Here is a 13,434-nt window from a genome sequence, read left to right on the forward strand (position 1 = left end):
CCATAAGCAATAGAAACGTCAGTATACAGAACTGTGAAAAACAAGATTCTCATGTGGTTCTGGTGGGTTTTCCGCACTGTGTGACCGTGGTGTAGTGGATCTTGTTCCTAACATTTCACCTGCATCTGTGGCTGGCATCTTCAGAGGTGTATCACAGAAAGAAGTCTGTTACTCACAGATGCAGGTGAAAAGTTAGGAACAAGATCCACCAGACCACGACCACACAGCCCAGAAAACCCACCAGAACCAGTTGAATCCAACCGTGAAAGCTTTTGATAAGATTCTCATGGTTTTGTGGTAGGTATCACATTCCATGTGAAACATGTCATACTTGTTGTGTTGTCAAATATTCTCAGCCCTGACTGTAATTCCCTGTTTATCTTGGGAGAACTTGTGTCTGGTCAAGTTTTTCATAATCTTTTCTGGTTCTAAGTGGTTGACTTGGTTTGGTTAAGGACTCCCCCTGCCCTTCAAATCAATAGTTATGCACTGGAAGATCCAGTGCCCTGTGTTTGGGGCTTCTTGCTGAAGCTGAAGAGTCAGCATAGTATTGTGGTTAAGAGTGGGGGACTCTACTCTGAAGAATTGGGTTTGTTTTCCTTGCTCGTCCACAAGAATCCTGCTGGGTAACTTAAGCCAGCCACAATTCTCTCAGAACTCTCTCAGCCCTACCTACCTCACAGGATGTCTGTTGTGGGGAGAGGAAGAGATATAAATCCAGACTCTTCTCCTCACCCAGAATCTGGCCATTATCCCGAATCTGTTGTTACTGGTAGTTCCTTCTATTGCAAGGACTTACTGCATTATATTTTCTTGCTTGGTGCTCAGAGTCCTCATCTGTTTTGCTGTGAGTTGATTTGAATTTGATATTTGTTTGCTTTCTAAAATTCAGCCTGCCAGTCTGTCAAATCCATCCACTAATGTAAATTCATTTTGCACATATTCTTAAATTGTGTTAAGTACTTCTAAGGATTCTGTTCTTAGTAATACCTGCTCTAAATACCATAAGCTGTGTACAGAAGCATGTCTTTGTTATGCAACACACACAACAAATGGACACAGCAGTAGATGTAGGATGTTTCCCAATATATAAAAGAGGATATGTCTCAAATGTATGTAAGGCCTCTTAAAAGCATATGTAAAAATATAGCAAGGGGAATTTGTTGCCTGCCTTCAATTTTTATTTTGGCCTACCTGTGAGAAGACAAAAATTAAGATTTGTGTTTTATGCCTTATAAATGTTGAACTTGAACTTGAATTAAGATTTGTGTGCTAAGGTAGCGAAGGCTGCAGCTGTTTTCATCTCTTTTTGTCTCAAATACTGGATATATTTGCAGTTTTTCTTGTTCAGAACTAGGACTTCGAAATTCAATGAATATGCCACATACAGTTTTATGTGCTAGTTAATTTATGAATGATGCATTTTTGCTGTTAACTCTGCAAAGTTTGTTGATGTTTGATTGGAAAGTGAGTACTGGAATGCAACTATTTCAATTCTCCCCCCCCCCCCATTTCTATCTTTCTCATACCCCATTTTTCCCAGTTCTCTGGCAGTGGGTATTTGCTAACACCCACCAGGTCTCTTCCAGTTTTTGTTTTTGAAAAAACCACATGAGTGTTGTCATATCAATCAATATAACAGTATATGCAACATGTTATCACAGTCGCCAACTTTAATTTAAAAAGTTAAGTCTCTACTCTCTGTAGTTGCAGAGATGTATTTCATTTTATGTCTCTGTGATAAAAGAGGAAAGATATATTTTTATCAAAACCTGAGGATTCAAATATTGTGGTGGTGACGTAATCGTATTCAGTTAGTGGTACTAGCATTTCTGCCTACAGGAGGTGGCTTAGCCTCCAAGCAGAGCCAGTTTCTGGGGACGTCACGGTATAAAAGTTACGTATACTCTGTACTAATGTGGTTGACCCTGGGTTTACTTTCATTTTTCCATTCTAGGACTCCTGGGAAACAATGCTTGTCTTGACTGTACTTCCCTGAGACTAATAAATTGCGCGTAAGTAAACTTTCAAGCCACTGTAGAGGGTACCGTATATACTCTTGTATAAGTCAACCTGCATATAAGTCGAGGCACCTAATTTTACCACAAAAAACTGGGAAAACTTATTGACTCGTGTATAAGTCGAGGGTGGGAAATGCAGCAGCTACTGATAAATTTCAAAAATAAAAATAGATACCAATAAAATTACATTAATTGAGGCATCAGTAGGCTAAATGTTTTTGAATATTTATTTCAAAGAGAAACAGTAAACTAGTAAGTGGAAAAGAGGGTCAACATTGCCTAACTCTCTATACCTTGGCAAACAAATACCAATCCAAGGGCCAAGGGAAATTGTATGCTGCCTTCCTAGACTTGAGTAGTGCATTTGATACAATTTCCAGAAGTATCCTATAGTCAAAACTAACCCATCTTCAAATGGAGCCACGATTACTTATGCTCATCTGTAACTTAGACAGCAATACTACTTGTCAAGTAAAATTAGACCAAACTGGTACACTATAAAAAAAATTCAAATGACCAGAGGGGTTCAACAGGGCTGTGCACTGGCACCTGATCTGTTTAACATTTACATAAATGATCTGCAAAATCACCTTAGTAAAGTTAATGGCCATCCTCCTCCTAAAGTTGGAGAGTTGTCTGTCCCACTTCTTCTCTATGCTGATGATGCTGTCATTTTATCCCAAACACCTATTGGACTTAAAAGGTACTTGGGAGCTTTTCTTGATTACTGCGAACTTAACAAACTTAAACTAAATCATGAGAAGTCAAAAATAGTTGTATTCTCCAAAAACTGCTGCCCTCTTTCCTGGAAAATGAACAACATTGAGTGAACAGGTACAATCCTTTAAATATCTTGGGATCATTTTCCAATATAATCTGAAATGGTCCCTCCACAGATCCTGCTTAATTTCATCAACAAGACGTATTGTGTTTGGTATAATTCAATTCTATTATGGAAAGGGAAACCAATCAGTGACAGCCGCTCTAAAAATCTTCCAGGCAAAGATACTGCCTAAAATTCTCTACAGCATCCCAATTTGGGTTAGTGATTTTCAATCTGACGTTGAACAAATTCAAGCACAATTTCTGAGGAGGATCTTGGGAGTTCCAAATAGCGTCACCTATTTAACCTTATGTCTTGAGCTTGGTCTCTCACTTGTCGAAACAGAAGCTTGGATTGTCACCATAAAGTACTGGCTTAGACTACACTTTAGATCATCTGCTGGTGACATAAATGTAAACCTCTTTAAAGACAAGTTTCCATTTTGCTGGTTCAAAGTCATTGAGGACAAAAGCAATACTATAGGGATTGATTTGGATAGTGTTGGGATTTGCAGTGAATTATACATTTTTAACCAAATCCGGGAAAGATTGAGGGATATCAAGCATCACTTTTTTTACCCGACAAAGGCAGCTGTATGCTCCCCCCGCTACCTTGGAATACAGCCACGCTACAGAGAAAGAGCCAAATATCTCACATCTCTGTCATCCATTAAGCAATGTCGTTTATTTATGTTAGCACGTCTTAATAGTTTCCCATCAGCGGTAACCTCTGGGAGATATCTTCAGATCCCCAAACAACAGAGACTATGCTGTTGTGGTTGTGGATCTCCTGAAACCATATCCCATATTCTCCTGGAATGTCATCTTCATAGCAGCCTGCGTATGATTTTAATTTATCCTTTGCTGCTTCCAAGGCTTCATTATTCAAAATTCCAGACCACTTGTTTTTTGCTGAGTGACTATAGTCCATCGATTACCTTGGCAGTGGCTAAGTTTTTGGAAAACATTTTAAATACTAATATTTAAATGTCTAAATGTAAATAATCTGCAATCTTTTATGCCATTAAAGGTTAAACTGAACTGAACAAGAACAATAAGGTACCAACAATAACTTTAAAAGTACAAAAACCTTAGCTTTTTTGTAAGGAAGGGTTTTAAACAATGGATCTTACAATAAAAACTGGAGTGAACCTGCCTGTTCACTGTGACTCAAAACTACCCTGCTTTTTAAAAGAATAGTTCATTATTTTTAGTGTACGTATTTTTAAAATTGCACATGGCAGGTGTTATTTTAGAAGGAACATTCACACAACCTGTCAGGGGAGGAATGTTTATGTTAGCAGTACCAACATTTCAGAGTATCTTTGGGAGACACTCCTGATGATACCACCCAGGTTTGGTGAAGTTTGGTTCAGGGGGTCCAAAGTTATGGGTAACCCCATCTACTATTATCTTCCATTGGAAACAATGGGGGATGAGAGCACCCACTTTGGCTATCCATAACTTTGGACCCCTTGAACCAAACATCACCAAACCTGGCTGGTATCAGCAAGAGATTATCCTGATGATACCACCCAGGTTTAGTGAAGTTTGGTTCAAGGGATCCAAAGTTATGGACCCTCAAAATGTAGCCCCATCTACTATTAGCTCCCATTGGAAACGATGGGGGTTGGGAACACCCACTTTGGGGATCCAAAACTTTTAACCCCCTGAACCAAACATCACCAAACCTGGCTGGTATCAGCAAGAGATTATCCTGATGGTACCATCCAGGTTTAGTGAAGTTTGGTTCTAGGAGGCTTTACCAAACTTGGCTGGTATCAAGGGAGCTTTACCAAACTTGGCTGGTATCATCAGGCATGTCACCTGATGATACCCTGAAATTTTGGTGCTGCTAGCTTAAAAACTGCGCCCTCTGGCGGCGGACAAAATAAAAACCCTAAAATATTTTTTAAAAAGACACCTGACTCGTGTATAAGTCGAGGGGGGCTTTTTCAGCAAAAAAAAAAATGTGCTGAAAAACTTGACTTATACACGAGTATATACGGTAACTGTTTTAATGGGAAACTCATCAACTCTTGTTCTGTGGTGCTTCCACAACTGTTTACGATAATAAATGCTCATTTTATTTCAGTTACCATTTCATAAACTGTTCAGACTGCATCAAAACATACTTTCAATACGCTATAAATACCTCCTCCAGAGTGCATAGAGATGAATAATTGTATAATCATATCTGCTTTGAATGAGGCTTGCTTGTATCAGGTTACTGCAAGTTTTACAGCTGCCTACATTGTTAAACTTGGTCTGGTATTTTTGTTTCTATATATCCCCTATTTATTTTACTTCATTTCTATCCCATCTTTCTCCCTACTAGGGACTCAAAGCAGCACATGGTTTCCTGTCCTCCATTTTATTTTCACAACAACTTTGTGAGATAGGCTAGGGTATACCTAGCACAGTTTTGTCTTTCCCTTATTCAAAGGAGCTCATTGCTTCAAAGAACGTCTCTATTTTATCAGTTCAATACAATAACCTTTATTACCCTGTTTCCCTGAAAATAAGACAGTGTCTTATATTAATTTTTGCTCCCAAAGATGCGCTATGTCTTATTTTCCATGAAGAAGATTCACATTTATTGTTGAACAAGAAAAATGAACATTTATTATATACTGCACAGTAGTTGTCATCACAAACCAGCATAACCAGACAAACTGTGAATCCTATCAAGAATTTCTTGTTACAATCGGTACAGCAATCTATGGTACATTTACCGATCCTGATATTTATGAACACAAAGCAAGATTTATTCAATGACAGTCATGTCATCATTTTCTAGAACATCATAACAATCCAAACCCTGAATTTCCTGGTGAATTTCTTGTGACTCCATTTCTTTCAGAGTCATTGGCCCAAATCTCTCATGTCCTTAAATGAGTACTTCTTGTCAAGGTAGTCTGCTCGTAGTGCATTTGCAATGCAACTGTCAGTGATTTTCTCCCATGAATTCTACATAGAGAAGACCCTTCTCTATGTAGCAGCACTTTACTTGGCTGGTGTGGGTGCTGCCTCCCCAGGTCCCGCAGGTGGGGTTTGTGCCTTCCCTCCTTCCCTATCTGGGGTGGTCTTGTCCCCGTCTGAGACCCCAGTTTTAGGGGATCTGTCATTCAATAAGGTTGTTAGCCACAGGGTGATTGCTGTCCCACCCGTCTTCCAGACTGCAGGATGGCCTGAGAGTTGTTGAAGAGACACCACCAAGGGTTTGCCTCTTCCCTAGATACCCTCCTCTTTCTCCCTCCTTCTGACTCTCAGGGCTTCCAATTTCCCCTTCCCTTCCTGGTAGCCCTTTCTTGCAGTTTCTCTCTGTTCTCTCCTTGTCTTGCTTCATCTTCTCTCTCTCCCCCTTGCATCTCTCTCTCTTCCGTTTTGGCTCCCTCTCTGCTCTGTTCTTCCTCTTTCCTTCTGACTCTCTGCCTGCTCCGTTTGCTCTTCTTCCTCCACCTTGCTCCCAAGCTCTCCCCTCCGGCTGGACCGGCTGCATCCTTGCCTCAGCCTGCCCGCTTTCTTGACAGCCCTTCCTCCCACTCTTGACAGACTTGAGGGGCTGGGCTCTGAGGTGAGCTGCAGGTCAGGGCCACTAAGTCCAGGGCGGGAAATCCCGTCCGCCCCCAGACAGCTGGTGAACTGATCCAGCTTTGTATCTCCTGCATGAACAAGCGCGCCCTAAACCTCAAAAGCCACTGTTTGCCTCTTCCAATGGGGCCTAAAAGTATGCTAATTCTTGCTACTGGCCTAAGCAGTGGTGCAAACGCGCTGCAGAATCCAGCACCGCGAGGGAGCTGTTTGGTCCCCCTTTTCCACTTCAGCCGTGCATGCAGAACCCGACCCGACGCGCCTTGCAAGCCGCGCACCCGACCGAGTGGGGAGGGACCCATTGCCAAAATAAACCCCCTCCTGGACCAGCCTTTCCAACCAACCTGAACGTGCCCAGGCCTGGGGGCAAGTTTGTAGTTTTGCATCTCTAGGCATCCCTTGCAAAAAAAGGGGGAGGGAGCAATGCCCGCGATCCTTCCAGCGCCACTTGCAAACCGTGGGGCAATGCTTGCAAGTTGCAACCCTCCTGGGCTATTGCAGGGGGTGCAAGGAAAGGCTGCAACTTTGGGGTCTTTTTGCAAGCTGAAGTGCCTCCCAGCCCAGGCACTTGCAAACTTGCAGGGCGCAGGGGAAGGAGGAGGAGAAGCAGGCTGGTAAACAGGAGGAAGAAAGAACCACCGTATCCTTGCATGTTCTTGGTGAAGCTCCTGGCCACTGCCTCAACGGCCTCCCTCAACACAACAGGGGGCCCTGTCATCGTCCCTCCTGGGGAGATGGGGCGCCCAACGTGCCCAGCAGGAGCAGCAGTGGGAGAGGCGGCAAGGGCGGCGGAGGGAGCGGCGGTGGCGACCCCAAGGTAAGCCCGAGCCTTGCAGGCTGGGGTGGGGGGGAGAGGAAGGCAGCAGCAGCCTGGCAGCCCACTTGCCCCCGTGCCTGGGCGCTGCCATCGCCGGCGCTGGAGAGCCCCACCAGCCAGAAGCGCAGGTTCGAGTGCCCGCTCACCACTCGCCACTCGGCCACCTAGCTTCAGGGGCCGGGCAGCAACGTCTCAAAATAATAGAAGTTTTTTTAAAATTTACTAGAAGAAGAAGAAGAAGAGGAGTTTGGATTAATACCCCACCTTTCTCTCCTGTAAGGAGACTCAAGGTGACTTTCAAGTAGAAGGTGAGGGGGAGAAAAGAGGCACGATGACTTTCCCGGCGTGCACAAAGCAGCTGCCCTTTCCAACGTCGCCTGGTAGCCCCGAGGTTTGCCAACACAGCTTTATGGGAGAGAAAGGCGGGGTAAAAAGCCAAACGCTGCTGCTGCTGCTGCACCCCCTCCAGGGGCCGCTCTACAGCTGCATGCTCTGGTGTTCTGTTCGGCGAGCATGCATCCAAACAAAAACTTTGCTGCGTCTTACTTTCTTGGGATGCTTTATATTTATCACTTCAGCGAAACCTCTACTACGTCTTAATTCATGGGCATGTCTATATTTTGGGGAAACATGGTAGGCATAAATTAAAAGTTATTTACAATCTAACCAGAAACCTTTAATCAGAGGTGGCAGTAATTGACAAAAGTAAAACAGATTATCAAAAGAAAATGAAAGTTAAATCTTCTATAAAATATATATTAAAAATGGATAAAAGCATAGTTTCACGTTAAAACTATAAAGATGTGTTAAAAGGCCCGTGGTTATATCTCCTTTGAGGAATGTGCAAATACCTGTAAAAAAAACTTCACAACTTCTTCAAGAATCTCAGCATCACTACCATTGAGAAAAAAAGCGAAGTTAGATGTGCTAAGGTCTGACGGAGAGGATGAGACTAGCCCAAGTCGCACAGTTTGATTCATGATGGTGTGGGGTGGGCACATATTAGTGTACTGGTTAAGAGCAGGTGGACTCTAATCTGGAGAACTGGGTTTGATTCCCTGCGCCTCTACATGAAGCCTGCTGGGTGATCTTGGGCCACACACAGTTCTCTCAGACCTCCCTCAGCCCCACCAACCTCACAAGGGGTCTGCTGTGAGGAGAGGAAGGGAAGGAGTTTGTAAGCTGTCTTGAGAAAAGTGGAGTATAATTCCAAACTCTCCCCCCGCCCTCCCCGGCCCTGTGGTATTTATTACACTTCCACCAGGCATACAATTGGGGCAGTTACAGTCCTTCATCTGACCTCCGCCATTCGAGCTCCACCCCACCATTCCATCTGACTGAATCTTCTCCTCAAAAAATTAGTTTATTTAGCCATCTATTGCCCTTTATATTTTTACTGTTTATGTTTAAATTGAGTCAATTATTTTTGTCTTTTCCTGTTGGAAATCACTCTTAAGGGGAATAACGACATAGAAATTTAAATTTAATCCTAATCAATAAAACACTAAGAAATCGAATGTTTCAGCAATGTGAGTTCTGCTCCCCCATTGGTGGAAGGTTCGCCCTCAAGACATTTGATTTCTTCCTAGCTGGTGGAGCAGCATGCGCCCAGAAGCCCTCCCGCCTCCTGCCTCCCCCCCATCCTCAATAGACAGCCTGGGTTGCGGAAGAACTGATCCGCGGCTGGGTACCTGGGCCCACAGAGGCCCAACAAAGTCCCTCACCCCCTCGTCACCCCACCCCAGCAGCTGTGCCCAGCAAGCCCTGTTCTCTCACCCACTCACCCACCCTACCCCAACAGTGGCACCAGGCAAATCCCTGTCCCCATCTCACCACAACAGTGGTGCCGAGCTGTGGAGGGCCTGGCAAGCCCCCTCCCCTTGCCCTCCCCCCCAACAGCACCCCCCGTGGCAACCCACTCAGCTGCTGGGCTCTGGAGGGCCCAGCAAGCCCTGCCCCTTGGCCTTTCCCCCACAGCAGCGTCCAGCAAGCCCCCTCTTGCCCACCTCCCAACAGCAGCAGAGGGCAAAGCCCGCCCTACCTTGCCCTCCCACCCCAATCATCTAAATTCCACGCACCCCACCCAAGGCTTACCTTCCCACTCTCCCCCATCCCAACCCTCACCTTTCTACCTCACCTTGCCACCCACCCCAAGCCACCCCCATCCTAATACTCACCTTGCCACCCTCCCCTACCCCAAGGCTTACCTTCCCACCCTCACGTCAACCCAGTACTAACCTTCCAACCTGCCCCACCTCGTACTCACCTTCTAACTCTCCTCCACTCCTAGCCATACCTTCCACCCCTCCCCCACCCCTCACCTTGCCACTCAGTCCCACCCTCACCTTTCTGCCCTCCCCTACCTGAAGCCTGTCCATTCCACCCTCTCCCAATCTGCCACCCCAAGCCTTCCCTTTCAACCCTCCCGCCTCCCCAAGCCCACTCCCTTCCATCCACCCCAGCCCTCAGCTTGCTGCTTTCCCCCCAGCCCAGGCCACTCCTCTTGGCCCTCCCCCTATCCTCACCTTCCAATCTACTCCCACTCCCGAGCCACACACCTACAACCAGGTGAGTGTCGCGTCACGAGCAAGGGTGCGCTGGAGGCTGCTACAGCCCCACTGCAGCCCACTGTTGGGGAGAGATGCTTCCTCTTCCACCCTTTGCTAGGACTCATGGCATCTCCCCCGCAGTCGTATTTGTGGCTTGTAAATAATAATATAAATGCTGTAGAATAACAAAATAGTGGTTAGAGATCCAGACTAAGATCCTGGAGATTTGGTTTCAGATCTCCACTTGTCCATGGGAGCTTGAGTCCCTCACCCACTCAGAGGATAAAATAAGAGGATACATAATAGAAAGAGAGAACCATGTGAGCTGCTCAGGGTCCTCTTTGGGGAGGCAGTTGGGGTATAAATGAAGCAAGTTAATAAAATAAATACATCCCTCAGTTGTTATTTGCTGTGAGGGCCACGTGAGATTTCCATGTTTGGGGGCTTTATACCTCTCTGAGTATCAGTTTCTGAGGGGCTTTGGCCTCCATGTCTGTCAGTAAGCCTTCCTTGGGCAGTTGGTGAATATCTGGGGAGAAAGGAGTCTACCCTGAATGAATCTTTGAATTCTACTTCTCTTCCTGCTCCCATGGCCTGTCCAGCATTTTTGCCTGTGGTGTTGAGTTGTCCAGTTCCAGGTCAACTTTCTGCTTTCTAAAGGTCTCCTGTTCTCTGATAGGACTTAGCTTGGAACTGCCTCCCAACATTCCAGGATGGTCCTGCCACGGCCACTTCTTTCCTTCTCAGAGAACAATTTGCCCATTAAGAATCAAGCACAGTCTTGCCAAGGAGTGATGTCATGGATCCTGTCTTTCATCCCCCGTTTATCTCTCCCTCCATTACCTTTCCTGCTTCTTACTTCCATATTCTCAAATTTTAGCTTCTTGAGCATAGATCTACCCCTTTGTACTGTAAAGACCCATCCACATTGATGACACTATATAAATAACAGTCCTGGCGATTATATTTTAAATAAAAATACAGTTTCAAGCCTGACCATGTTTTCTGCTGATGGTAGATTCTTCAACGAGTGGAAAAAGAAAGGGGGTGATTCTGGGGAGGAGGGGCGGTGCTATCTTATACCCGGCCATGCGTTGCTGTGGCAATTGTCCTTCTCGTCACAGTCCGCAACTCACACAGATGTCCATGCAGGTCCAATGATTCCCAGCATAGCCTTTTGGGAGCAGCAGTGGTGTAGTGGCTAAGAGCAGGTGCACTCTGATCTGGAGGAACCAGGTTTGATTCCCAGCTCTGCAGCTTGAGTTGTGGAGGCTTATCTGGGGAATTCAGATTAGCCTGTGCACTCCCACACTCACCAGCTGTGTGACTTTGGGCTAGTCACAGCTTTTAGGAGCTCTCTCAGCCCCACCTACCTCACAGGGTGTTTGTTGTGAGGGGTGAAGGGCAAGGAGGTTGTAAGCCCCTTTGAATCTCCTACAGGAGAGAAAGGGGGGATATAAATCCAAACTCCTCCTCCTCCTCCTCCTCCTCCTCCTCCTCCTCCTCCTCCTCCTCCTCCTCCTTCTTTTGGGGTGGTCAAATGGAATCCCTCTTTCCCGTGTCAATTCACATTATTATATGGTGCTGTCTTGGTTTTTAGTATAAGGTAACCCTTCCCATTCCACAACAGAACTGTCCAGAGTTCGAATCCCGCTGTCCATGAGGCTGATTGACACACACAGTCCTGGCTTGGGCAAGGCAGAACTGGGGCAAGGAGTCAGGCAGCAGAGGCAGGGTGGTGAGGCGCTCAGATCGAGGCCAGCTCCCTGGGTTCGTAAAGGGCCATGTGCAAAAGAAGCGGAGCCAGTAGTGTTGGTTCGCCCCCACCCCGCAGATTGTCTTAGAAGAAAAAGGCAAACTCCAGCTCGCTTTTAGTAAAAGAGAGCTGTGGTGAATATGGGTGAGGAAGTGGGTAAGTGGTGGTTGGATGTGAGGGAGGGCAGAGTGAGGTGTGTGAGGATGAGCTGGATGTGTATGAGAGTGTGTGTGTTGTGTGGTAGAAGTGGGTGAGGCACAGAGAGTGAAAGCTACCTGCGTGTGAGGGGGAGAACCCCACCTGACGTCTCACACGGCAAAGTGTGTATGTGTTTCACTTCCACTCGTATTACCTAGCAGTATTACCTATTTACTGTTTCCACTGCTCATCTCTGCCCATCTGAGCGAACATCCCAAGCCCTCAGGCCACAGACAGACAGGCTGCATGGACATTCTAAGGGTGACAGTTAAACAGAGGTAGCTTCATGGCCTGGTGCACCAGGAAAAAGACGTTTTACCTGGCTCAGGTATGGACTTTCGGTGATTTAAAGGTCCGATGACCTGCCCGCAACAGGGAGGGGCGTCATGTGAAAATTTGGGGGCGATCGGTCCAGCCGTTTCGGCATTAGGGCAAGACCAACAAACTTTGCTTAGCTTTTTATATATACAGATTGGTGGGAACAGCAGGCTGTGACAGGAAAGTGGGAAGCATGGACATTTGCTTCACTGAGCTGGCACACGAGGTCAGCACCAGCCCTCTGTATTTTGCTACAAGCTGTACTGTAGGTTTGCCCCGGAACATTTTGGAATTCATTGTACCAGGGCAATCTTTGAATGCAATTTATTTGTCACTTTAGAAAGTATGGCATGAGAAAACTCCATAATTGTGATCTGATCTGCAAATGTTTTGCAAAAAAGTGTTTTTTGTCAGAAACAGTAAGGTTTTGCAGAAACAGTGCTGAGTCTGGACGCCACGGAGCCCGGATCTGCTCTTCTTGGGTTGTCCTTGGATAAATCATGTTCTTTCAACCTAATGTACCTCACAGGAATGCTGCAGGTAAAAACAAAGGTGAATTCACATTCTCTTGTTTTTTTAACAGGCACACTCACTTTAAATACTGCCCTAGTGTTTCTCCGGTTTACATTTCTCCAGCGAAAGATGGTTATAATTGTTGGACTGAACAAAGCTACTTTGTAGCACTGAGATCATCTGACTTACGGTCCCCTCCTGCTAGTAGGGGCGTTCAAGTGCCACTCTATCTTCCCTTGCGACAGTGGCATTCTTCACACCACAGATACGATGACTCAGTGGTAGAAAAGTCACTGAAGTCTCTCAAGGATAAAAATAAGAAGTTGGAAGAAGGAGGCCCCATATATAGTCCAACAGTAGAAGAAAACATAGTTAGAAGATCTCTCGGGCAGAGGATTGTTGACGAACTGAAGCACTACTACCATGGCTTTCGACTCTTGTGGATCGATACAAAAATTGCTGCCCGCATGCTCTGGCAGATTCTTCATGGCAACACTTTATCCCGTCGAGAACGGAGACAGGTATTCAATCTATGGGATTATTGTTTCTGCTGCTGCTGATATTATTACTTTGCCTTTTGCATTGGGACTCAAGGCCGATTATGATTTAAAAAACATTTTCAGTCAGTAACTAAGCAGATTACAAGATGTGATAACATACGAGTCTAACAGCAAAGATTCTTAATAAGACAAAATACTATGTTTGGACTGGCATAGTAGGCCGGGGAGGGGCGGGGGGGGGGGATGAATAATGCATTCCAACTTAGCTGTTTAAGGCAACAAGACAATCAATGCAGGAGAAACTTTGCCCCTAATAAATCACCTCCTGAGTTGATCCATTACAGCA

At 45.6% G+C, this 13,434-nt stretch overlaps 1 protein-coding gene across 4 annotated transcripts in view; it reads left to right on the plus strand.

The window, feature by feature from the left end:
• LETM1 (leucine zipper and EF-hand containing transmembrane protein 1) overlaps window positions 1–13,434 on the plus strand; it is a 56,554-nt gene that overhangs the window by 2,022 nt on the left and 41,098 nt on the right. For all 4 annotated transcript variants that reach the window (XR_007244993.1, XR_007244992.1, XM_048502679.1 and 1 more), the window contains exons 2-3: window positions 1,958–2,015; window positions 12,659–13,109. Coding sequence is in view for 2 of the 4 variants with exons in the window: in XM_048502679.1 (XP_048358636.1) it covers window positions 1,958–2,015; window positions 12,659–13,109 (509 nt within the window). In the remaining 2 variants the exon portion in view is untranslated. The remainder of the gene's footprint in view (window positions 1–1,957; window positions 2,016–12,658; window positions 13,110–13,434) is intronic.

This window comes from Sphaerodactylus townsendi, linkage group LG07 (assembly GCF_021028975.2).
Source record: "Sphaerodactylus townsendi isolate TG3544 linkage group LG07, MPM_Stown_v2.3, whole genome shotgun sequence".
NCBI lineage: Eukaryota > Metazoa > Chordata > Lepidosauria > Squamata > Sphaerodactylidae > Sphaerodactylus > Sphaerodactylus townsendi.